At 43.0% G+C, this 26,994-nt stretch overlaps 1 protein-coding gene across 2 annotated transcripts in view; it reads left to right on the forward strand.

Annotated features, from left to right (window-relative positions):
• The window catches only part of HMCN1 (hemicentin 1), a 348,410-nt gene that overhangs the window by 107,728 nt on the left and 213,688 nt on the right, over positions 1-26,994 (forward strand). For both annotated transcript variants that reach the window (XM_019556684.1, XM_019556685.1), the window contains exons 9-11: positions 572-716; positions 12,476-12,597; positions 21,264-21,539. In XM_019556684.1, the coding sequence (XP_019412229.1) occupies positions 572-716; positions 12,476-12,597; positions 21,264-21,539 (543 nt within the window). The remainder of the gene's footprint in view (positions 1-571; positions 717-12,475; positions 12,598-21,263; positions 21,540-26,994) is intronic.

The raw sequence follows: 26,994 nt of genomic DNA on the forward strand, positions 1-26,994 counted from the left end.
GTGGTGATGACAATTTAAGTTTAATTCCACCATTTCTGCAGATGCTAAAAGAGAACTTGCTTCACCTTGATTGAGATTTAGAAGTTGGATTGTATTACAAAACATGATCTAATATGCCTTTCAAATTTTAGACTAGACAAACCTGGGATGAAGCTAAGGCTTGATTTACATTGCAAAGTTTTGCTGGCGTAACTGTGCTGGCTAGGGATGTAAAGAGATTGCTCCTCCGAACCAGTATTACTCTGCTAGCAAATCTCTCCATCTGCATGGAGCTGTGGCTACTGAAGGGGTATTCTGCTAGTGAGCTTTCTGTCATATGAGGTGGTGTATAGTCAATCTGGCAAAAAAAACCCTTCTGCTGCCATATTTCATGCCTCCACCTGGAGGTTCTCCTGCCATAGTTGTACTGGCAGCGCTGCTCCACAGCAGCCTCATAATATAGACAAGCTTTCATTGTCTTGGTAATCAGAACTTTAATGAAAAAACCATTAGCATATATATTAGTCACAGTGAATGGGGTGTAAATAAGCAGCAGTTAATAACCTATTTGTGAATATTTTTCTTTCTCTAGATGCTCCAAAAGTTGTTATGCCCTCCAAAACTCCAGGATACTACTTGCAGCCAGGTTCTCTTACATGCCATGTGGAAAGTCTTATACCTTTTACTCAGCATTTTAGCAGAAATGGAGTCAAACTAGGAATAGATCAGTTCTTCAAGTAAGTAGCCATTCCCAGTAAAAAAATTAGGCTTTTTGAAAATCAAAAAAATATTTAATAGCAACTTTAGTATTGATTCTTGGGGGCTTTTGTTGTACTTCATTCATAGCAGTGAATGTTTATGTAAGGAGGGTTTTGCAAAAGCATTGGGTTGCCCATGTTCCCATGGAACCCAGTGAGAACAAAGTTAGGCCAAAAGTGAGCACTTTAGAACTTTCTTTCTTTAACAAATTTAACACTATAACCATTTTTAATTATTATTTTTTGATCAGTGGACAACTGACCAGAAATTAAGGCTGTATATTGTGATATTTTGGGGGTATATGTTTGTGGGGGGAGACTACAGGGGTTTTTTTCCTGTGTGTAAATAGGGAGATAACATAGTCCTGCCAGAAATCTTGATGAATGTATTAATTAGAGTTTTGTGCTGTTCTCTTACATTACCATGACACAGTTAAAAAAAAAAAGGGAAAAACATACAGAAGACATCTATGTCTATCATTTAAATTGCTGTGCTTTGAGGGCTAAATTGTGTATTTCCTTCAAAAATTCCTCTGAAGAGGAAAGCTTCCCCTGAATATATTGTAGACTTTCCATTTCTGTCCAGCTTCCTGGTACTAAGGGGATAACACACTTTCTTTCTGTATAGAACAAGCTGGGAGCAGTTCTGCAGAAAGAACAAAAACAGTCAATTAACCAACCTACTAACAGGCCTTTTGCAACTTCCTCCCTCACTGAAAAACAAGCAAACAAAAAAACCCCCAAACTCAACAGCTCCTATGCCTCCTTTAAAAAAAAAGGAACATTTGAAACATAAGGAAAGTATTTACTAGAAAACAGTTCATAACCCCCTTCCCTGCCACCCCCCTCATTCCTACTTAGACATAGAGCACAGAACATTGACAAATGAAGATAAATGAAAACAATGTTCTAACATTGTCTAGCAAGTATGCATGATTAATCGAATGCCCAAACGAACACATTCTTACCCTCCTCCCTATATGCTGTTGATGGTGTAGAAGTCTACAGTCCCCTTTTATGGGGTGCTAGTTATATTTGGTCATTCTAGGCAGGTACTTCCCCAATTCTGTAAGTCTTTCCATATTTTAATTATCACACTTTAGATTCTTACTTTGTATTATTTTCATATCAAAGTACCCAGACTGCATTATACGAGATCAGGTTATATAGCTGGTGAGTAGAACTGAATATTTTGTTGATTTAACAAAATATTCTTTAGGTCAAATGGTACTGACCTCATGCACAATTTAGTGAGATCTTTTTGGCCTTGCTGTGATGCAGCTTTACCGTAACAAGGCTCCACATTGAACCTAGCCATTTTAAATTCTTCACTAATCTTTTAAATAATTATGCTCTATTATTGCATTTTACCTAATTAGTTGTATTTATATTTTGTGGTGACCTGGCCGGATATATTTATTATATGGATATTTAAATGCTTGGTTCATAACTGTAAACATTTGACTGATGACAAGAGTTTTCATCAGAAGTTGTATTCTGGCTCTAGTATCCTGGTTGGAAAGTGCCAGGAAGATTGAGTTAAAAATATATGCAGTGGACACACACACACACACATGCGCGCGCGCTCTTCTTTCTGGCACTGCTTATATTCTTCATTTTACATTTAGGGAATACTGCTGGATTTGGGACATCTTTAAAACTGCAACAAACTTTTCAATGTGCTCATTGATTCAAACTAATCCTCTCACTATATATACATAGTGTGCAATCTTGCTATGAGTCCCTTGGCAAATCACTTAATTTCTTTGTACAACAGTTTCAAGTCTGTAAATGATGCTCATAATGTCTACACATCTCTGAGAAACACTGACATATAGACAGAAATACATTTTCTTTGTAGGGCATGTATAGCATCACAATTATTAGTTAAGGAAGAATAGAGCAGAGAGAGACAAACCAGAACAATTGGAGAATTGGATTAAATATGCATTTAGAAGTTTAGATATTTGCCAAAATTACTGCTTTGATCTGACATAGGAAGCTAAAAATGATAATTAGACACCTAACTCTTAGGTGTAAGTCAATGGGAGTTGAGCATATAGGTGTCAGTTGTAACCTTGACAATTTCTCCTGTACAGTATAGAAAGAGATACGAAATAGTATTGACAAAGAACATGAAAACTGATAAGGAAATATACAGCTTTGGCAACAAAGAATGCACCCTGTTTAGTAAAAGCTAGGTACATTATAGCCACTGATGTTCATGACTCAAATAGTGAAATTTGAATACATTCTAGTCAGAATAATTCTGAAGCATGTTAGTGTTGAGATTTGGATGAAGGGGCAGGAGGAGGAATGTTAAGAAGTTGTATAATGGAGTCAGGCTATTGGGCATAGTTCTTCTGTGCAAGATGCAAGCAGTTTCTAGTACTTCTTGAATAAAGTGATGTTGCCTGTCCACTGCAGGCCATGTCTGCACTGCAGACTTACTACACTTAGCATTGTGCCTTCAAAACATACCACGTGGCTCTGCAAATACAACAGCCTGGATTAGAAGAGGAGTAATTGCATTTGTGCAGTGCCAAGAGCAACTGAGAGTTGATGCCTGTTACTCTGAATGAAGTTGACTTGCTTTGACTTTGGGCAGAAGTTCAAATGCTACCATACAGCATTTTTAAAGGTGACATGGCTGGGTATAGTAATTTTGAAGTCTAGACATATCCTTAGTGGTATTCCACAGCCTCTAAGTGCAATGACAATGTTAACAGCCAGAGTATGCCTTGTTAATTGAATACCAAAGTGAATACATTCTTAACTTCCTCCCCATAAACTGTTGAAAGCATAAAATTCTACAATCCCTTTTTATGAGGTGTTATTTACATTTGATCATCCTAGACATGTTCATTATCAGCTCTGTAAGCATATACTTCACCAGTACAGCCAAAGACTGTTGTAGGGTCATGTTGTGGTTGGAGGCAGGAACAGGGGAGCATAACTGCATCAGTTGTATGCATCTCTTGTAGTGCTGCAATTATGTCCATGTTTGCTTTGCATGTTTCCTGTGCAGCTGTGGACCTCCAGTTCTGATGGCACTCCTTGGTTGCTGTGACCAAGAATCCCACAGCTGCAGGACTCAATTCTAGCCGCTGTGGGTTGCCACGAGGATCAAGAGTCTGCAGCTGTAGACTTTTGGTCCCAGCGATCATGGGATGCTTCCACAGCTGTGAATCCTGCCAGCTACAGAACTCACAGCTGCAGGAGCTTGTTACTTGCCTGCTCATGGGGAGTCTAGGATAATGGCAGGAAGGCATGATAGGATCTGATGCTGGATCCCACAATCATGCCTCCTGCCAGGCAGTTGTGGCATGGCAGGAGGTGTGATTGTAGGGACCAGGTATCCAGTCCTATCACATGTTTACTTGAATGTCTGGACCAGTGGTTCTCAACCTTTTTTGTACCAGCACCCATTTGTAAACATTGGTGGCCAGTCCCAACCCAGTGCCCCTTACCCATAGGCCCCAGCCCTGCAGTGTGTGGGGTGTGTGTGTGGGACAGGGTGGGGTGTGTGGGGGGCATGCAGGGCTCCAAGCAGCCCCAAGTAGTCCCTTGCAGGCTGGAACTCTGACAGCCTGCAAGGGAAAAGCCACAGCTTTCCACATTTTTCTCCTTTAAAGAGAATCCATTTTTAAAGTTTGTTGATCCATTTTTAAAGTTTGCTTGTGACCCTTTCATATATTCTTGCAACCCACTTTTGGGTTGTGACCCATGGGTTGAGAAATGCTGGTCTAGAGGAGCCCTTTGAAAAATATGTTAAGTAAAATGTACAGCACAATGAATTAAAATAATTTAGGCAAAGATTGGGCTTGATATTGAAAGGTATTAAGCAACCACAGCTAATTGAGAAGTTGCACGGGCAGGTGTGTACTCAGTATTTCTCAGGATTGGATCCCAAATACAGAGCAGATGTCTGCAATCACATATTACTATTATTTTAAAACTTTTTGTTCTCAATGCACCAACTTTTTTTTGTTTACCCTTACCATAGGATACTTAAGGCATACAGTAAAGTTGGAAACAAAAAAAGAGGATTTTAGCATTCTTTCCTTGTGGAACAAGAGTATTTTACTTTTTAGTTAGGAAAGGCATTAGTATCTCTTAGGTAAATATTTTTATTATCTCTTTGGTGCTGGCAGTTACTGCTGTTTCTGTTGCTGGCAGTGCATTGTTGAATGCCTGGGAACAGCAGCCCTGATGCGTGAGTTTGCACTGAGCCTGGGGTAGAAGGGAATAAAGATTCCTATTTACAATCAGTATGTTGTTACCCATGGCCTAACATTTTATAGAAAACAGATTCTGCTGCATCGTGGTGTTGATACACTGAGCTTTAACGTGGACCCCCAAATTAACGGAAACCTGTTTTGTTTCCTAAAGCATTCTGAAGAGGTTGAGGGACTTTGGGCAGATGAGAAAGGGAAAACAATAGAAACATTGCTTTCCCACATTACGTAAGGTGTTTGCCAAAGGCTTTATTGTTCATCTAGTCTTTATCAGATATGTTTACATACAGTAATAACAGACCAGTCAGTGTTTGAATACAGTAGAAGGACCCTTAGTTTGTTTAGTTGTATTCCAATGCTTGCAGTGTGAAAAATGTAGCACCTGAATCTTAACATTATTTCACAATTTAAGAAGCACACAGGAATGTTCTTTGCAGTTATATTTCAGTAGTATTAATCCTCCTCCTCGCACCCTTTTTTGGGTAGTATTATGCATTGAAAAAATATAGCACTAAAACCTAGCAACTTTACTTGTGGTATGTTTTATAGGCAGAAGCCAGGTATCTCCTTCCCTTCCCATTTGATTATTTTACTCACATCTGCAGTTTCTACTTAATCACACCTCCACAGTTTATTCTTTTCTGCATTGCTCTCTATATACACTTACTATCCCATTTGCTTTAGTGCCTAATTGATAAGCCAAGAGGCAAAGTACAAAATTATAGTTACTATTCTTGGTCCTAGTGTGGCATATCCAGATGGCAGATGAGGGTAGACACAGACTAGATACAGATACAGCCTGTGTGCTTCCTTGAATGGGTGCTGGGACCAGTGCAGTTCCTGCATTGAGAAAAGTGGAGAGGCAGCCTGAAGCTCCATTCCTCCAATGCTGGTGATCACTCTGGAGCTAAGCACCACATGCAGTGGGAATAGTTCAGCTCCTTCTGTGGGACAGTGCAACCTGTGTGCTCACGTTAGCATGTCTGTGTGAGGTACTGCTTAATCCCCCGGTTCTCTCCTGCCATGACTTTGATCTTATTAAAGAAATAGGGAGGGAAGAGATGTCAGCATGATTAGTACCCACAGAAGGACCATGCTTGGTCAAAATTACAATTCAGGTGCTTTATTACTCTACCTCTTACAAGTAACCCTGTGGGAGGCAGCAGCTTGTCAGAGGCGTCCCTGGGATCAGCCCTGTGCTCCAAAGCGGATCCCTGCGAACTTAACTGAAACAGCAAGTAAGGAGGAGCGTCTTGACTTCCCACCACTAATTATCTCATTAGCGGCTTGTCACAGGCGACACTCAGTCTCTCCTGCCGCACTCTGTGCTGGTGTGCAGATCTGGGCGTTTGTCCGCAGTCCGGTCCACGGCTCTCTGTCCCAACTTCCCCATCTTCTCAAGTTCGGGGTGTTGGGCCCTGTTTTTTCAGTGACTGGGTGGGGGACCTTTACCCCCCTTTGGCTCCCAAGTTGCTTCGCTGCGTCCCTGTGTGAAGCCTTGGCTTCTCCTCGCACTGTGGCCCCGTTCTCCTTGGACTCACCACTGCTGCTGTGTGCTCATGGTATGCAGTGAGGATGGGCTGCAGGTCCTGGATTCCAGAGTCTCTTGGCCTGCGTTGGCCCCTTGCATCATGGGACCCTCCTCCAGATCCTCCTTAGTGAGGGTCTTTAGCGGCTTCTCACTTCTCTGGTGGTGTCCAAAGGCACCCTTCCCCAGGCATCCTCCTCCTCGTATCCCTAGGCACTGAGTCCCATTGGCTCTAAGTGGGTGTGGGGTGTCTCCTCTCCCGCCAGGCCATAATCACTTCCAGCTGCCAGATCTCTCAAGTAACAGGGTTTTAGTTGGGACCCTGTTACACACCTCCCCCTCCAGTTACTTGGTTCCCTCCCCCATTGTGGGGGGGGGGGCGTTAAGCAGATCAGTGTGGTTCCAAACCTTAGGGTTCTGTCCCACCTCCGGAAAAGGGTGAGAGTGGGCGGAATTAAAAAAAGCTGGGAGAACACAAAGGGGGGAAGGAACTGATCCCAAAACAAAAGAAAGGAGGCAGGAACACCGAGCAGGATGCAGGAACAGGAATGTAGATTTTCTATCCCACTCGGGAGATGTCCCTAGCAAGGACACAATACCCATCGAAGAAGACATGCTGGAAGGTCCGGTACCAAGCTAGAAGATCCTAGCTCGGTGTTCCACTGCAAAACAAAAGGGTTGTAGAGCCAGGGACCATCTCACGAGCCTGGCGTTGTTCAGTCTAGCCTTTCTTAACCATCGCAGAGGCACGTGGCCCGTGATAAACACGAACTCCCTGCCCAACAGGTAATATTGCTCCCTGCTCTTTTTGGAATAGTATTGCTTCCAGCGCTACTGCCGAGGCATCTGTTTGCAAAAAAGAAGGTTTTCTGAAAGTCTGGTGTATACAGGACTGGGTGCTGACATAAGGCCTCTTTCAGTTGCTTGAAGGCCTGGAGGGCCTCTAGGTTCCATGAGACTGGGTTGTGGTGCCCCTTTGTCAACTCTGTCATCAGGGTCGCTTTTTCTGAGAAGTTGGGGATGAACTGACGTTAGTAATTGGCAAACCCTAGGAAGGACCAGAGCTGTGTCAATGTTCTCAGGAAGGGGTGTTGTTTTATGGCCGCCACTTTATTGGTCATTGGCTTTATGACTCCTTGCCCTACTAAAAATCCTAAGTACTGCATCCCCCTCTTTCCTAGGGCGCATTTTTTTGGGTTCGCAGTGAGCCCTGCTTGCTGGAGGCTTCTCAGTACTTGCCGCAGATGTTTGCAATGGGCTTCCCAATCGGGAGAAAAAATGATAATGTCATCTATGTAGGATGCCGCATAGTCTTGATGTGGGGCAAGCAGGTGCTCCATTAACCATTGGAAGGAGGCAGCCACTCTGTGTAGGCCAAATGGCATTCTCTTAAATTGGAAGAGGCCCCATGGGGTCCCAAAAGCCATTTTTTCTTTATCTTCTTCCACCATCAGGATCTGCCAGTACCCCTTGGTGAGATCTAGCGTGGATATAAATTGGGCCTGGCCTACCTTCTCTATCATGTCATCAATCTGGGGCATTGGGAAGGCGTCAAATGTGGCAATCTCGTTTAGCTTCCAATAATTGTTACATAAGCGGATTGACCCGTCCTGTTTTGGCACCACTACTATGGGGCTCCTCCAGGGACTTCTGGATTCTTTGATAATCTCTCATCTCTTCATTTGTTCAATTTCTTTCTGGATGACGGGCAATAGGTGGTGTGGTAACCTCCTCCAATGATCCTTAATTATGCGTCCTGGTGGGGTCATGATCCCTAATTATGCATCCTGGCGGGATCATGATGTGGTGGACTCCCTTAGCCTCCCCAGGTATTTCCCTGAAAATGTCCTAAAATTTGGTAATCAGGGTTTTCATTTCAGCCTGTCAGCTTGGGTCTAATTGGTCATCTACTCGGGGCTCCTCTCGGGCTCCTATCAAGTCTTGCACAGCAGTTCCAATCTCTTCCTCAATCTTGTCCACTGGCTTTACCAGCCACCCATCCCCCTGATGCCATTTCCACAGTAGATTGATGTGGTAGATTTGCTTTCTTCATGTCAGCATTGTTCATAAGATCCTGTAATTTACAGGCCCTGTGCGTCGTGTCACACGAAAGGGCCCTTGCCACTGGGCCATGAGCTTGTGGGTATTGTTGGGGAGCAATACCAACACCCACCCCCTATCTGAAGCGCTCTCTCAGTGGATCAGGAGTCGTATTGTTGTTTCTGCTTCTCTTGGCATTGACTAAGGTTCCTCTGTGCTATTTCTTGCGCTTTCTGCAGTTGCAGTCGGAACTCCCCCACCACCTGGGGTTGGGATGGGTCAGTCCCAGCTTGCATCCATTCTTTACATATTAGGTCTAATAATACTTGAATTAATTCGAACAGGGCATACCCAGTTGAGGCCTGGGGGGCCTCCCTTATAGCAAAGAATAACGGGGGTAGCATGGCATTCCACACCCAAGGATCCCCCTGTATACATGCCCTGAGCATTCCCTTAAGGGTATGGTTGAGCCATTCCACCAGGCTGTCCATCTGGGGATGATACACCGAGGTACATAGTTCAATCTTCAGCACCGGACAGACCCCCTTTAAAATCTTAGACATAAAATGTTTCCCTTGGTCTGTCAAGATTTCCCAGGGTGTCCCCACCCAGGCAATCTACTGTAGTAATGCTGTTACTATAGCTGGTGTCGTCACGAACCTCAGTGGTACGGCTTTGGGGAACCGAGTGGCATGATCAGTGATTACAAAGATAAATTGGTATCCCGTCCTACTATGTGGGAAAGGCCTAGCTATGTCCAAGGCAATACGGTTGAACGGTCATTCAGTGAGGGCCATGGGTATCAAGGGGGCCCTAGCTGGTTTTGCCCTGCCTCTCTTCTGGCATTCCGGACACTCCACACAAAATGTCTCTGTCATCTTGTATATGCCAGGCCAGAAGACCTTGTGTTTAAGCCTGGCCTCCGTCTTGTCTCTTCTGAGGTGTCCCCCCATGGGCAGGGTGTGGGCGACCCATAGTAAGCCCTCCCAATATCTCCGAGATACCAGGATTTGGGCTTTCTCTCCTCCCTCCTCCAGGTCTTCTATCTTGTAGAGCAGGCCACTCCTTACCTCATAACACGGTGTCCGGGGGGGTCTCGGGGATGCCCAACCTGCTCCCTTATGTTCCTCAAGCTGGGATTTCCATAGGTTTTTGAACAAGGGCTCCTGGCGTTGTTCTTGGTGGAAGTCTCCTTCTCCTATCATCTGATCGATATTCAGGCTTTCTTCCAGGTCCCAGAAGCAGAGGGTCTGGGGCCTCTTTTCATCTCCCTTGGGTATTAACAGTCATTAACTGGCGAATAACCTCTTCCAGGTGTGGCCAATCCAGACCCAGCAGCATAGGACAGGATAACATTTCAGCTAGCCCCACCGGGATCTCTTCCATTCACCCTAACACCAAGAGTTCCACCTTTCTTTGTGTGTATATGTAGACCACACCATACATACATATCATGGAGACCAGAGTTCCAGTGCTACCTAGATGCAGGGGCAGCAAATCACTGCGTACCATTGATTGGGAGGAGCCCATATCCACCACTGCTGGTATGATTGTGTCACTTATACGAACCTCTACCACGGGCTTGCTCTTCTGGCCTGGACCTCGGTGACGTCCAAAACTTCAATCCATCTTCTCATTGTGCGTCTCAGCCAAGGGACAGGAGCTTTGGGGCGGCCTAGGGCAAAACCAGGATATATGGCCCTTCTCACCACCTTGGTAACAGATCACTTCCCGGTAGCTCCCTGCGCGTCCCTCCCTTCATGTGGCCTCTCCCCGTCTAGGAGGTGCAGTGGTCGAGGGGTGAGGGTGGGGCCTCCAGCTTGGTCCTTCTTGGGCGCCAACCCTTCCCCTTTGGCTGTGGTGTAATCTTCAGCTAGGTGAAGCACCTCTTCCATTGCTTTGGTTGGTGGCACCGGAACCATCCCTGGGAGTTATCTGTGAAGTCTGTCAGAAATTGTTCCAGGACTATCATATTCACTGTCTCTTGGGTGGTGTGCACTTCTGGCCGTAACCATTGCTCGGCTGGGTCCTGGAGAGCCTGTGCCAGCAACCAAGACCGTCCCCCCTTGGGTCCCTTCTTGGCCCAGAATTTGTGCTGGTATGTCTACGGTGAAATTTCCAGATGATATAAGATCACCGCCTTCACCTTCTAATAGTCCCATGCCTCCACCCTACTGAGGGCGTGGTAGGCAGCCTGGGTTGGTCCAACAAGGAGAGGCCCCAACTTGGCCGCCCAGCTTCCCAGGTCCCATTTTGTGGCTGTCGCTGCCCGCTCAAACCCACTCGTAGGTAGGCTTCTATGTCATCCTCCACTGACATCCAAGGCAGTCCAGAGCCACCCCCTTCTCTTATCAGGGACATATGTTGCGCTTCAGACTTTTCACAGAGATCTTGTTGGCGTGCAAACAGTTGGGTCCTTGCTTCTGTCTCTTGGGTCTGCATCCTCACCATCTCTTCCAGCTGAGCCTGCTGGCCCTGGAGGAGTCTTAACGTGAGGTTATGCACTTGCTGCCAGTCTGTGGGTGCCTGCATATCCATGGTGTCCGTCATGCCCTCCACGTTCCCGGCCAATGCAGCAGTTTGTTAGCGTGTCCACGTGAGTTACTGCTTAATCCTCTGCTTCTTGTCTGCCACGACTTTGATCTTATTAAAGAAATGGAGAGGAAAGAGATGTCACCATGATTAGTACCCGCAGAAGGACCATGCTTAGTCAAAATTACAATTCAGGGTGCTTTATTACTCTACCTCCTACAAGTAACCCGGCGGGAGGCAGCAGCTTGTCAGAGGCGTTCCTGGGATCAGCCCTGTGCTCCGAAGGGGATCCCTGCCAACTTAATTGAAACAGTAAGTAAGGAGGAGTGTCTTGAGTCCCCACTGCTAATTATCTCGTTAGCGGCTTGTTACAGGCGACACTCGGTCTCTCCTGCCGCACTCTGTGCCGGTGTGCAGAACTGGGCGTTTGTCCACAGTCTCGTCCACGGCTCTCTGTCCCAACTTCCCCCTCTTCTCAAGTTTGGGTTGTTGGGCCCTGTTTCTTCAGGGACTGGGTGGGGGACCTCTACCCCCCTTTGGCTCCCAAGTTGCTTTGCCACGTCCCTGTGTGAAGCCTCGGCTTCTCCCTGCACTGTGGCCCCATTCTCCTTGGACTCACCACCGCTGCCATGTGCTCACGGTATGTAGTGAGGATGGGCTGCAGGTCCTGGATTCCAGAGTCTCTTGGCCTGCATTGGCCCCTTGCATCATGGGACCCTCCTCCAGATCCTCCTTAGTGAGGGTCCATAGCTGCTCCTCTCTTCCCTGGTGGTGCCTGAAGGTGCCCTTCCCCAGACATCCTCGTCCTCATATCCCTAGGCGCCAAGTCCCATTGGCTCTCAGTGGGCGTGGGGCGTCTCCTCTCCCACCAGGCATAATCACCTCCAGCTGCCAGATCTCTCAAGTAACAGGGTTTCAGTCGGGACCTTGTTACAATCTTGATGCAGCCCTGTACTGGTTCCAGTACTGGCTACATACTGGCAATAATGAGATGCTTAGAAGTGTAATAAGTAAAAGCAGATAATAAAGATGTGCACATTCATACTTTCTTTCACTTAAATCAGACCAGTCAGGACCAGTTGGGTGAGAAACAACTAAGACAGCAATTTTTGTTACCCTTTAGATTTTATTTTTTCAAATGTTTGTGTTGATGTCTCCTGCAAGAATCCATACATATTAAGGCTCAGAAAAACATGATCAATTTGTTTGTTCTTTTTTAAAATAAGTCCTTGAATAAACAACATCCATCTTGAAAACTAGTGCATCTGCTTTTTCTCTGAGAAATATCTGTTAGCCTTATTGAGAGTCTTACTTTTCAGTTAGTAGCAGACTAGGCCCTTTCATGTCTATTTCCTTAGTTCTTTCAAGCAATTACAGAAGTTCTTTATTTTTTCCCCCAGAGAATCCTCTGTTGTGAATTGGGAATTTGCCAAAGTCACTTTGTCCGATGAGGGTTACTATGAATGCGTGGCTGTTAGCAGTGCAGGAACTGGACGTGCTCAGACATTTCTAGATGTGTCAGGTAAGTGTGTGTTGCTTCTCAGCTAGTGTACTACATTGTATAGTGAGTGCTGGGATGCTTAACAGAAAGCAGCAACAATGGGTGATATAAACTGTAATCTTTTAGTGCCAACAAAATATTGTTGTGATATATGTTATGTTAATATGCATTCTTTTGTCACAAATGTCCCATGTGTCTAGGTCCTTAATGGAGGTATTTTCCAGTTCAGCAAAGCATTTAAGCATATCCATGTTTATTCAGTAAAATGTGTGGGCACTGGTGAATTATTCAGTAAAATGTGTAGCCACTGTTGAATTTATTCTACCACTTGCAGCAGTGCAAGGTGCTGCATCTAGGGAGAAGGAACAGCAACACACCTATAGGCTGGGGAACACCCTTCTTGTCAACACAGTGGCAGAAAGGGATCTTGGAGTCATTGTTGACTCCAGGTTGAACATGAGCTGCCAATGCAAGGAAGTGGTCAGTAAGACTAACAGCACCTTGTCGTGCATCTACAGATGCATCACAAGCAGGTCCAAGGAGGTGATCCTTCCCCTCTATGTGGCATTGGTCAGGCCACAGTTGGAGTACTGCGTCCAGTTCTGGGCGCTGAACTTCAAGAGGGATGTGGCTAGCATTGATAGGGTCAAGAGGAGGACCATTCAGATGGTCAAGGGGCAGTGGGGCAAGCCCTACGAAGAAAGGCTAAAGGGCCTGAACCTGTTCAGCCTCCACAAGAGAAGGCTGAGAGGGGATCTGCTGGTGGTTTACAAACTGACCAGGGGGCACCAGCAGGAATTGGGGGAGGCTCTGTTCCCCCAGGCACCACCTGGGGTTACTAAGAATAATGGCCACAAATTGTTAGAGAGAAGGTTCAGGCTGGACATCAGGAGGCATTACTTTACAGTTAAGGCTGTCAGGCTCTGGAATGGGCTCCCAAGTGGGGTGGTACTCTCCCATACCTTGGGGGTCTTCAAGAGGAGGCTGGACAGATATTTGGCTGGGGTGATATGACCCTGATACCCATTGCTTCCTGGGGCGGGGGATTGGACCTGATGATCTGTTTAGGTCCCTTCCGACCCTAAGTACTATGATACTAAGATACTGTCCCACTGATGTCAGTAGGACAGAGAGAATGGACATATAAATAAGTTATTGCAAGGTGGGATATACAGGTGGGTCATCTGTGCTGTGGTTGTTGCTTATGTGCTTGCTCTTACCCTAAAGTTAACCTGTTCTGTCTTACCATTTGTCACTGGGGCTAAGCTAATATGAGATAGCTTTCATTTACTGTACGCTAGGCAAGCTGGTCAATTGATCAGTGTAATATTATCAACTGAATGGTCAATTGACTGCATATTTCTTGACTGGTCAAGGATTATAGCAATTTTGCAAAAAATCCCTATTTTTAAAATAATTTTCTAGACAGAAATATGATTTTTTGTTGTTTTTTGACACATTTCTTAATGGGGAAAAATGTATCTTTCTGTGTGTTAATTAGACCTATTGGCATTTTTTTTTTCCATTTTTTGATAGATATTTGACCAGGCAATTGACTGAACTTTAGTTGACTGGTCAAATACCCAACACTAATTTATTGTAAAGAAAAAATGTGTATACAAGTAGTTAGAGCAAGGCAGCTACCGTGCTATCAGTTCCCTCCCCCTTCCTCTTCTCCTCCTTTGCCTTGTGCTACTTTCTTCACACATTTAAGTGCTTCACTGAATAGACATGGTCCGCCAAATTTCTTTTGGAAGCACAAATGGAAGTCTTAAACAATCTGCTCTTTTTTTATCTCAAACCTTAGCAATTACACATTGAACTGCCAGCCTGTAAGCACAGTTTGGATAGTTAGCCAGACAATTACAAAGATTTGCACTGGAATTAATTTCCAGTTTTCTTTAAAACATTTTCTTAATTTGTTAGAAATGTACATTTTTCTTCTTACTTCTTGATTCATAATAGGGAATAATTCAGACAAATGAAAAAAAGGGGGGGGAAAAGTGCCTGACCATAGAAATGGCTCCTGGGATGGGGATTTGAGGAATTTTATGACCCATGCCAAACACCGCATGTCTTGCCATGTCATGCATCAGATTCCAGTTGTGCCTTTTTAATATCTGCCAGGGACCCGGAAGAACTAAAAGGTCCTTTTCATCTCTGATTTATAATTTCCATGACTACTTTTTTGGTTAACTAGCATAGCTTATGTAGGCAATACAGTTGTCTTTGTATGGTCCCATATGCAATCAGAGCAAGTCCCTATTTGTTCCCTAGAACTGCAACAATAACAGTTCCTGTTTTTTTCAGGCTGTGGCCTGGAACAGCCAGCTGGTGGGTCAGCGATGGGGGACATTCTCTGTGTTCATTCAGGGCTCAGGCAGTTGGGCGCTGCACCTGCACCATTGCTGCAGCTTCTTGCAGCCTCCTGCTCCCCTGACTGTGATGTGACACTGCTACCAGCCTATGGGGAGCTGTCTTGGGACGGGTGTCTGCAAACTGTATCCACACTGTCACCACTCTCTCCACCACCCTGCTAGAGGCTGCATCTGCATCGTGGAGGGTTGGGAGAAGGAAGGGGAAGCATGGTAGTATGGATACAGTTTACAGAAGTCCAGACCACGCACAGTTCCCCACAAACTGGAAGCTGGCTACACCCAGGCCATAGCAGGGGAGAAGGGGGCTGGAAGATGTGATGGTGGCATGGGCACAACTCCTAAATGGCAGGCCCTGGTGCAGGGGTGGGAAAAGCCCTCTGACACCACCGACATGCCGATCCTGCATTGGACTGGAGTTGGGAGGGTGGGGAGAAGTGGCAGTGACACAGGTGCAGCTGGAAGCTTCTCGCTGCATGGCCCCAGCACACCCACGAGCATGAGCACAGGCAAAGCCCTCCAGTGCCTCAGGCTGAATCCAGTGACTCCATGGGCTGGGGTGGGCCCTATGTTGCTGGCGCCTGCAGTAGGAAGTGTTGACCTTATTTATTCAGTCATGATCCTGACTCAAGCAGGGGGCTTGACTAGATGATCTTGTGAAGTTGTTTCCAGCCATACTTTCCTATGATCCATTCAAGGGACTTTATTTCCCTTACAGGCCGATTTAAAACAAAAGACTCTTGTTCCTGTCTTACATTTATTTTGTCTATGTTCCTGGTGTTCAGATGTATTGAATTCCAGGCAATTATGAAAATCATGAAAGTTAGCAAAAAAGCACGTCCATGTTGCGCATTTGAACAAACTGCATTTGATTACAAGTAAGGGAACAGGACAGCAACATAAAGAGAAATGTGGATGCGGGTCGCTAAAGACATGAAAAAATATTGATCCTGGAATGACTTTAATGGGAATGCAGATCTTAACTAAAAACATTTGTTCAAATAAATGAAAACTGTGTTGACAAGGATCAACACATTCATCAAAATTTAGTTTGGATCTAGGATATCTCTAAGATTTTATTTTTGGCAACACTAATGATACTCAGTGGGCGCATCTCCATGTGCAATGGTGGAGCAATAAATTCCGGCACAGTTCACACCAGAGTCAACTGCATCCTATCAAGATGTGCACCAAAGGACCACAGCACTTTGAGCCAGGGCAGAGCAGCTCTGGGCTGGCAGGTGAAATTGGGGGGTCAGCCCCAGGCTTCAGGTGGTGGTGTTGGCAAGAGAGGGGCTGGCTGGGGCATGAGAGTGCTAAAGTATGGCTCTTGTCACCATCTACATGTATGTCTCAGCGCACATAAGTGCTCCACTGTAAGATAGTACTGTCCCTGACAATTACTATCTTCTGGCGGACTTAATTTATTGAGCCCTAATACTGGCGCACATGTAGATGGTATTACTTTACTGCAGAGTTAATTAGTTTACTTTGCAGTAAGGCACACATATAGATGCACCCAGTGAAGGCAAGACATACAGGTGTCTATATCAGCAAACTGTAAAGAATGCTTTAAACAGAAAGATTGAGGTTATGATTTAGATAGGGGTGTGTATGTGTGTGTGTGTGTGCATGTATATATATTTTAGTAAAGGCAAGACATACAGGTGTCTGTATAAGCGAACTGTACTAGGATATATGGGTGTGTGTGTGTATGTGTGTCCCACATCCTGGTACAGTTTGCTAATATGGACATCTGTAATTCTTGCCATCAATGACAACACACACACACACACACACACACACACACACACACCATAATCTTTTAATCAAAATCTCAATCATTTTGTTTAAAGTATTTTTGCCCATCTTTCATTCTGTCATCCCAGCTGGGGAAAAACAGGATAAACGCTGTCAGCTCAGTATTTTATTTAATGTGTAAATGCTTTGGAATCCTTTGGAATGAAAGGCACTATTTAGATAAAAAAATCAAAGGAATTTGAAAGATGTTGGTTATTGGGTTTGTCTAACCATATCACTGTTACTGATTTATCTCCAAATTCATGTCCACTATCAACTGTAATATCAAACAAAAATGATAGACATTAAATGAGAATCCAGGAGAGCTTATTTTATAGATTACAAATGCCATGGGAGGATCTTCTGGTCACAAGATGGTAAACAGCTGGGCTTGATATTAGTTCCATATTTCCTACTAAAATCCACACAGTCAGTAGCTTTATTACAGAGTTTAGACTGTTCTTAAAGTCCATTAACTGACTGAAGGATATTAAGGAGGGGTTTTGTTTCCCACCAGCAGCCAGAATCTTAATGCTTCCCAAATGAAAAAGAACTTAGCAAATTGAATTTTGTTGCCTTCATTTAGGAATAACAATTGAATTCAGCCAAAATAACCATTAATCAGGAGATGCACTCAAGCATAAATGAAAAATGTATTAAAGTATTCACAGTCTTCAACAGCAATCTATGCAAGAGATCCAGCAAATGTTCAGCAGATGAAGAGACACAGCACTGAAGTCAATGAGTCCACCTCAGACATTCAAGCAGAGAGCTAGTATCTGTTCAGTAATATGTTCAGGCCAAGTACTAGCAGGCATGTGCTCATATGAAACTTCTGCAGAATAATGTACAACAGAGTAAACTAATCAAAGACTAACATATGTTTGCTTTTTTGTTTATGCAAACTCATGGGAATGAAAACCTGTCACTCCTGTTGGAAACACTGAGGGCTATGCACAGACTGCTCACAATTTTAATCCTAATTCCTTTTTGACATTATTTTAAAGGGGAGATTTTCATAAAACACCCAAGGGGAAAGAAGCCCAGAGTCCATGGTGATTCTGGAAACTTCATCCTGAGGCGGTATAGGCATTTCCATTATTATTTTTTTGAACAGTCTTGACTAAATCTCTCTCAAATTTTTTTCAGGGATTTTATACAAAACTGTGTGGCTCAACCTGAATTGTACTAAAGATGATACTCTTAGTACTTTGTATAATAACATCTTGGACTTCAATTTCCATCTGTTCAAATTTGTATCCAGAACCAGAATTTTTATTTTGCCTGATTTATTTTGCCTGACTCATTATTCATGTAAAGGTGCTTCTACATAGGGAAAAAAAGACTTATGTGTTTTAAATTCAGAACTGCTAACCTGGCTTAGCTTGCTTAGGTTAAAATAACAGTGAAGAGGAACAGGCATTTTAACATGAGCTTGAGTTCAGTCCTATCACCCCTGGCACCTCTGCAGTCAAAGTTGCTAGCACAAGTTAAAATGGTCTTCTGCTATTTTAGGTAGCATTAGCTAACTTTAATTAGTGAACCTGAGTTAAGAATTATTTTCCAGTGTAGATATATGCTAATAGAGCTGGTATCACTAAAAAGTCCAAAGCATTTTCCTTTATGATAAAATGTTAACACCAGTGCTTTGTGAAACACCATATTGAAAACTACTTTGCCTGCTGAAAACCTTCATTGGTTTTGGTTATGCATGATGACCCTGTTTACCTCTCAAACTGCTGACTGAGAGCATTGAGCACAAACAGCTGTTGCATTTGACTAGTGAGGTGCCAGCATTTTGGTAGCATTATGGTTATATGGGTGGGCAGTCCTGAAACATTTTTTCTCTTATAACGAAAAGGACACAGAATGAAAAACTTTTTGCAGAGAATGAAGAGATTCCTATATGCATCCTTTGCTTTGGGGTCCATAGGGAAGAAGGGCAGTTCATAGATTTGGGATCCATAGGGAAGAAGGGCACTTTTTAGGGCTCTGTTTTTGTGTCTATATTGTTCAACATCTTCATTAATGATGTGGACATTGGAGTCAGAAGCAGACTGGCCAAGTTTGCCGATGATATCAAACTTTGGGGTAAAGCATCCACACCTGAGGGTGATCCAGGCTGACCTGGACAGGCTCAGGAAATGGGCGGATGAGAATATGATGGTGTTTAACACCCAAAAATGCAAGGTTCTCCACCTTGGGAAGAAAAACCTGCAGCATCCTTAGAAGCCTGGCAGTGCTACACTGGCTAGCATTATGGATGAAAGGGACTTGGGGGTCATGATTGACCACAAGATGAACATGAGCCTGCAGTGTGATGCTGTGGCTAGTAAAGCGAGGAAAATGCTAGCTTGCATCCATAGATGCTTCTCAAGCAAATCCCAGGACGTCATTCTCCCATTGTACTTGGCCTTGGTGAGGTTGCAGCTGGAGTACTGCATCCAGTTTTGGGCTCCACAATTCAAAAAGGATGCGGAGAAGCTTGAGAGAGTCCAGAGAAGAGCCATGCGCATGATCAGAGGTCAGGAAAACAGACCTTACGATGACAGGCTAAGAGATATGGGACTCTTCAGCCTGGAAAAGCGCAAGCTCAGGATGATCTGACGGCCACCTATAAGTTTATCAGGTGTGTTCACCAGGATCTGGGGGAATAACTGTTCACCAGAGCACCCCAGAGGATGACTAGGTCGAATAGTTATAAACTCCTGTGAGACCGTTTCAGGCTGGACATAAGGAAGAATTTCTTTACTGTCCAAGCCCCCAAGGTCTGGAACAGCCTACCATCAGAGGTGGTTCAAGCACCTACTTTGAATGCCTTCAAGAGAAAATTGGATGCTTATCTTGCTGGGATCCTGTGACCCCTGCTGACTTCCTGTCCCTGGGGCAGGGGGCTGGACTCAATAATCTTCCGAGGTCCCCTCCAGCCCTAATGCCTATGAAATCTATGAAATCTAGATGTGAATTATTGCTTCCTCTTTGAATGGTACTGTAGGGTTAATGTAAGGAAGGCATTTTTTGAAATCCTTACACATGAATATTTGTAACAAAATAAGTTGAGTTCTCTTGCTCTAAGCAATGTAAATGTAATCTCTTAGAGTATTTTCTGTTTATCCAGCTGACAGACAATATATCACTGATCTTGCATTTTGTCAACTGCTGTGTGAAAGGTACTGGAACCATGTCAACATTCTTCAGCTTCAGAAAGAGCAGATGCTTGTTTGATTTTTTTCCCCCCTACTATAATTCAATCTTAAAATGTCAAGTAGCTTGTTAGTTTGTACAAGGATTTTAAAGAAAGTTGCAATAAAGATATGTAGTCTGAATGGTGGAGGCTGTGGGTGTGATTGACATGTGCACATGATTGGGAATATGGAACAGTCTAATTTGGCAGATATGGCTCTGGACTGGCACTTGGGAGATCTGGATTCCAGTCCTGGTTCTAGGAGTGACTAACTGGGGAAGTCATGTTCTCTGTCTGTGCCTCAGTTTCCTTACTTGTAAAATGGGACTAAAGATACTGAATTTCTTGTAATCCTTTGAACTCTACAAATGAAAAGCTGTTGTTGTATAAGAAGTTTCTCAACAACAGATAGGAGGAAGACTATTTTTCACTAAGCAGCAGGGTTAAGTTTGGCTTTTTTCTTTCTCTCTTCCTTTGCTTTGGTGGTATTTGATGTAGCTAATTATGGGGTATGCAAGTGTGGCTGGCCCCCAGCGCAGGAGGAAATTTTACTCTTTGTGAACACATCAAACTTCCATTTTCTTTGCTTATGTTTCTCCATTTTGATATATACTAATAAGGATTTGGTCCTGCTGATTACAGCTCTCATTTCTGCTAAATCATTCTCCCAGTTTACAAATGCATCACACTTAGGCTTTTAGTTACTGCAGATCTCTATGTCTGTCTTAAAGAACGAGTCCCCACTGAAGGAAAGAAAAAATGGACAGGCAAAAATCCAGTGAAGTCTCTTGTATTTAGTCTAAGTTTCCTTTCCCATATAAATATTACCTCTCATTCATTGATAACTCAACAAGGCCCATTTTGTCTGATTTGAAACATTTGTGGGTTTCAGGATAAATTGCAAAACAAAGAGTTTGCATTCTGTTAAAGGGGGTTGAGAGGAAGAGGCAGAGAAGGAGGGGTCAGACAGAAATCAAGCAGTGACAGATATGGTGGAGAGTGCAGCATAAAATGGGTATGGATCTGAAGAAAGAGATAGTAAAATGTTGAAGGTTTTCAGGGATAACAAACATATGAGCAACACAGTGATCCCAAAAACAGTTGGCATAGGTTTTTCCTTGCCTATAGAGCAGCACTTTGGAGACTTCTTTTGTAGGGCAGCATATCGAAATCTAGAGCCCTATCCATATCCCATTTACTTCAAAGAACTCCCTGATTCTTGGCTTCACTGATGTAAAAGGGAGCTAAATAGTAACTAACTCAATTATATAACTGTTTACAAATGGTTTCTGAGATCTTTCTCTGTTTTTTCCTTCTTTTTCACACAGAGCCCCCGCCTGTCATCCAGGTTCCTAATAATGTCACAGTCATTCCTGGAGAAAGAGCCATATTGACCTGTCTGACATTAAGCACTGTGCGTTACAATCTCACGTGGCACAGAAATGGCAAGGACTTGAAATTTTTGGAGCCCTCTCGAATAAGGATAATGAGCAATCTGTCTTTAGAAGTAAAAACTGTAAAGCTCACTGATGCTGGTGAATACATGTGCATTGCTTTCAATGAAGGTGGATCTTCTGCAGCTTCTGTCTACCTCACAGTGCAAGGTAACAAAGATAATGAATATTAATAATCTTCTGAGACGTACTTATTTTCTTACTATTTCCCATGATTGCTTCTTGATTATGACTTGCCCTTTCTGCACTTTGGGAAAACTTCTGCAGACTGACAGAATGGGGATGTTGGTGTTTTTTTGGCTTGTATTACAGTATCACAGAGAGGCTCCAACTATAATCAGCGACTCATTGTGCTACTTGTTTGTACAAAGCTTGACTTAGCTACCTTCCTGTCCTGTGCCAAGAGTAATTTGGATGCACTAACGAGTGACACCTGTAGTGTCTTTCATTTATATTGGTGTCTCCTAAAGTGCACAAAATAATAGTCAAAAGAGGCATCGATAGACTTCTGTTCTATTGTTCTGTGTGGTATTATCTTTCACTTAGAAAAGAAAAATAACTTGAATAAATAGGATTTTCCCCCCGGTAATAGGGATGTAACTAGGAAAGCTTTCTTATGTAGACAAACGATTCCTTTACTATTCCTATACCAGTAAAGTTACACTGATGTGCCTGGATGACTTTCAAAGACTGATCTGATAGATTTTTAAGGCCAGAACAGGCAGTACATGTTATTACATTTGATCTGTTTTCCCTTTTGTTGGGCCCGATAACTTGCACTTGACTAAAACTTACCTTCCAGAAAGCCACACAGTCTTGACCTAAAGATGCTAAGAAATGGATAATTGACCTCTTTCCTTGTTTCTAAAGGTTAGTCCATCTTCACTGTTAAAAAGAAACACAACCCCTCCCACCCGCCGTAACTCATGTCTGATTTCTAATTTGAATTTGTCTGGCTTCAGTTATTAGCCAGTAGTGGTTATTAGGACTTTTCTAGTAAAAAAAGTGCCTTAGAACCTGGTGGGTTTTTTTCTGTGTAAAGGTACTTATCTGCTATTTCAAGTAACTCCTCAGGCTGTGTTTTTTATAAATCAAACAAAAATGAGCCCTTTTAAGCCTCACTTTGTAATATAATTTCACTAGCTCTGGAATGATATTAGTGGCTTTTCTATAACCTCCCAATTTCCAACACACTTTTATAAACTGGCTGCTAAAACATGAATGCTGTCTTCCACTGTTGCTTTTGTGAATGTCTTCTACAGAGGTAATGTCACCTCTTTGCTCCATCTCTCTGTTCCCCTGTTTGTACTTCCTAAGAATGCGCTTAAGAGCTATCTTCCCCATAACTTTCATATTGTGAGCTTGCATTGAGTTTGTCCATTCTGACTCCAGATCCTTCTCTAAGTCACTCTTCTGAATGAGAATTTTCAGTTCTGTATGCATGGCCTGCCTTCATTGTCCCTAGTTATATAACATTGCATCTGGCTGTATTCATGCACATCGGGTAAGATTCTGTACCACCTGTTTGGTTTCTAAGTGGATTTGGGTGTCATTAGGGAGGAAAATGTCCATCACTAAAAATGATTCTGGGAGAGGGAGCAGGACAGCTGTGCAGTCTGCACTTCCCCGTCTCCCCTGCCCCTTGTGCCTTCTCCAGGCTGGGGTGATCCCAGTCTATGGGAGTGGCAGATGCAGCAGCCATCAGTGCCTTCTTCTGACCAGAATGCACCTGGTCTCAGGAAGATACACATAGGATATTTTCCCTTGGCTCCTCCTCCTGGTCCCCACGAGCAGTTAAGCTGGGGAAAAGTGTGCAGATGTTCAGTCTCTCAGGAGAAACTCTCAGGAGTGATTTCTATGTGGTTGTTGACAGATTATTTTTTTCCTGAAGTGCCATTTTTGCTCCAGGAGAAAAAGCTTGAATGTCTGCATATTTGGAGAAGGATGACTCTCTTGGTAGAAACTGAACATCTGCACATGGCCTTAACTGAAGATTATTTGACAATACCAAATTACTAAAAAAACCTTGTTGACTGTCAAGTTGAATGGATTAGGTTCCCATCTTTCTATTATCTTGCCGTGAATTGGCTGCTCCATTATTTTGTCTAAAGTTTGATGTTAGTCTAACAGGTCAGTTGCTAACTGGCTAATCCTATTTTCTCCTTTTGAACACTGGCAGAATTCAAGAAGGATGCTAAAAATTGTAGAGGGTTTCAGAGAATAGTCATGAGAATGATTAAAAAAAACTTCCTTGTACTGAGCCATACAGAGTTGAGGGGCTTGATATGTCTAGTTTATCAAGGAGGTAGTTAAGGGGTCATTTGATCCTTAGTCTAGAGGCCAATGGCATAACGAGCTTTCAATCGTGGATCTGAAATGAGACAAATTCATGCTCCAGACCAGGCATGATAAGCCATTGCCACACACCAGGCATTATGGTAGATTCTTTATCACTAGAAATTCTAAAAAGAAGATTGGATTTTTTAACTAAAAATTATGCTCCAGTTCAAACAGGAATTAATTCAGAGAAATCCGATGTCTTGTGTTTTGCAGCAGGTCAGACAATCACAATGGTTGCTTTTGTATTTATAATCTTTTCATTTATACTTTCACAGTTTTCTTGAATTTTCCTTAATGCTAGAAGATTTATTAAATGAACATCAACTATCTCTTTCAGGACTCCCGAGTGCAGGTCCTTTTAAAAACATTTATCCTGTGTAGCTACTGTTTTAATATCCTTAATTCCTAACAGACTGAAAAGTGCTTCATCATCATTATAATAGAAGAGCGCATCATTCTAGTCTTTCCAAATGCATAACAGATCATTTTAAAAAATATTTAATGAATATTTTGTATTATTAATAATAGTTATTTCCATGTAGCAATAGCAGAAACTAACATCACCATTTCCATCTAATAGTTGTGGTTTCTTTTGCTTTAAAAAAACCAACCTGTCTTAGTTTTGCCAGTCAGAGATATTTTTCCTCATGTCTTTAGCTTTTCTTATGTATTTTCAGTATTTGATAATTTCTAGTTAATATTGCTATCTAGTTCTCTGTTTTTGTCCCCTTTTTTATAAACAGCTTTTGAATTGCTAAATGTTACCTACTGTATATTAACTGGCTTGACCAATGATCTCTCTGTCCCTCTTGACTGTAATCAAGTTATAACAACTGCTTTCTAGGCAGCCTTCAACCTCCAATCAATTAAGTCATCTTTTGTCATTGTAATGAGGTCCACAATTACGTGGTTACCTTGTGCTGGGTGCAGTGCATTTTCTGTTAGAAGATTATTGTCTGTGATTTAGAATGTTTTTCTTGCTGGTCATATTATACCTCCAGCATAGGTCTGAAATCACTCATAGCAAAAAAAATTATCTTCTTACACATTCTAGACAGTTGCTTAAGCAGTAAGCCATCCTTTTCTCTGATTTGATTGGATAATCTGTAACAGATTCCCAGTAGACCCTCTCCCCTACTGAACTGTGGTTAACATTTTGACCCATATACATTACATTCAGGAACCTGTAGTTCTGAACCATCAATAATGCTAAAATAAGTCATGTGTTCTTTACGGCAGAATGCCACCCATGCCTCTCTTTAGTATTGTAGTCATACAGTTCATTCCACTAGGTTTGAAATATGCCAGATATAAATCTTTTTTCTTACCAGTGAGAACTTCTAGTTCCACTGCTTAGCAATGATATATAAATAACTGAAAACTCTCCCTTCTTTCACTTTCCTTACCACCTTGACTCAATTTGTTTAGGACATGCTGAGTTTGCATTTGGATCACATTTGATCTTAGCTCCAGCTACTTTCCAGCTGAGAAGATTAGCCATCCCATCCCATGTGATGCAGGCTGCTCTGTTCATAAAAATCCTTCTCCCATTGGCCTAATCTTCCGTGAACCAAATCTTTTAGCTTCTTTTGTATAGCCAGTGGCACACCTTCAGTATTTTTTGTTGCTTTGTCTATTGTCTATTTAGGGATGCTTTATTTCTGTACACTAAAGTGTAAATATTAAGTAATAGTTTTACTGGTATAGTTCAGGACATTCTTCTTCTAGCATGAAAGTTACTTTTTTCAACTTAGCTTAAACTACTTTCAAAATAACATGAGGTAAAGTGAAGAAAGCATATTTATTTTGGCACAAGAGTATCCACACATGGAGCCCATACACATAAGGAGTTGTTACTCTATAACTTCAATGATTTAAATTTTTGCTTAAACTTATACCATTATAACTTTCCCGGATAGACAAGCTATAAGACAAGCCAGATATTTAAAGTTTTAAGCTCATCAAACAAGCTTTAATTCAAGCACCCACACCACCATTTTTAAGCGCAGGGATGCTGATATACAAGACATGGTGGTGCTTCAATTAGAGTAGCTCTCAGAGCCTCTCTAATTAAAGTGCTCCCTGCCCCCACCCGGAGCACTTGTAAAAGTGCTTTAAAATGACAGCTCACATGCTGATAATGGATGCTTGCTCAGATGTTACTGATGCTAGTTCATATGTTAATGTTACTTTTTTTTTGCTTTTGACCAAAATGTAAAAGAAAGGAGAGGAAGTATATGATGAACTTCCTCAGTACTTACCAAAGTTCAAGAGTGATGGACTAGATGGCATGGCCCCCAAAATGAATTTGATGGGTGGTTGCTAAAAATGTGGGTAAAAGGGAAAGGAGGAAAGAGGATGAGATTGATTTCAGTCTGTTGAAGTACAGCTCAGTTTTGAAGGTTTGGAAAACACTGCTTATGTCTACATTAATCTCTAATTCTCCCATTTATTTACATTGTTCTAATAATACTAGACTGTCTGTATTACTAATTCTGCTTCATAGAAATAATGATACTTTCTAACATGTCAATAATAATTAATCCCAAAATTAAGCCCTTTGTGGTTTGGCATGCTGAGGCCTGCACCTTTGCACCTTGGAGCCTTGCCACTAGTCCAACTGGTTTTGGGGCCCATGGCAGCTTCCATGTGTTGTGGTGGAAAAAAATAAATTCTTGTACGTACTGGGATCACACCCAGCCTTGAACTCACAACCTGCTTGTCCAAAACTCAAGTGGTATACCACAATACCAGACTTCAAGAGCAGCCGCTGGTTCATTCCAAGTCCCTTCCTGCTTCATGTCCACACTAACATACATTGGCTTTCCCACCAACACCCCATATTAAATAATACTAAAAATACTACTACTACTACTACTACTACTACTAAGTTTAAACCTGTGACTGATGGCCCTGTGCCCTGCAAGAAGAGGCCATAGGCAGCCGCAAACATCCCCCTTTTCCCTCCTGGCACCATGCATAGCCCAAGAGATACAAGAGAAGCCTCCAGGGCTCCTGGCTTCTTCGTTCTTGGGCCACAACTGTCCCGGCTGCCCAAAATGAAAAAAGAACGAAAGAAGCCATTTTGGCCCCACCAATTTCCCCTTTCTCACAGATACTCTGAGTGCTCTGAATGAATCATGGGCCTAAATCTGGCTGAGGCCTGCACTTTTTCACCCCGGATCCTTGCTACTAGTCCAATTGGTTCTGGGGCCCATGGCAGCTTCTATGTGTTGGGGTGGGGGCGGGAATTCTGACAGGGACC

The sequence above is a fragment of the Crocodylus porosus genome, unplaced genomic scaffold, assembly GCF_001723895.1.
Source record: "Crocodylus porosus isolate Cpor-Errol unplaced genomic scaffold, CroPor_comp1, whole genome shotgun sequence".
Classification (NCBI taxonomy): domain Eukaryota; kingdom Metazoa; phylum Chordata; order Crocodylia; family Crocodylidae; genus Crocodylus; species Crocodylus porosus.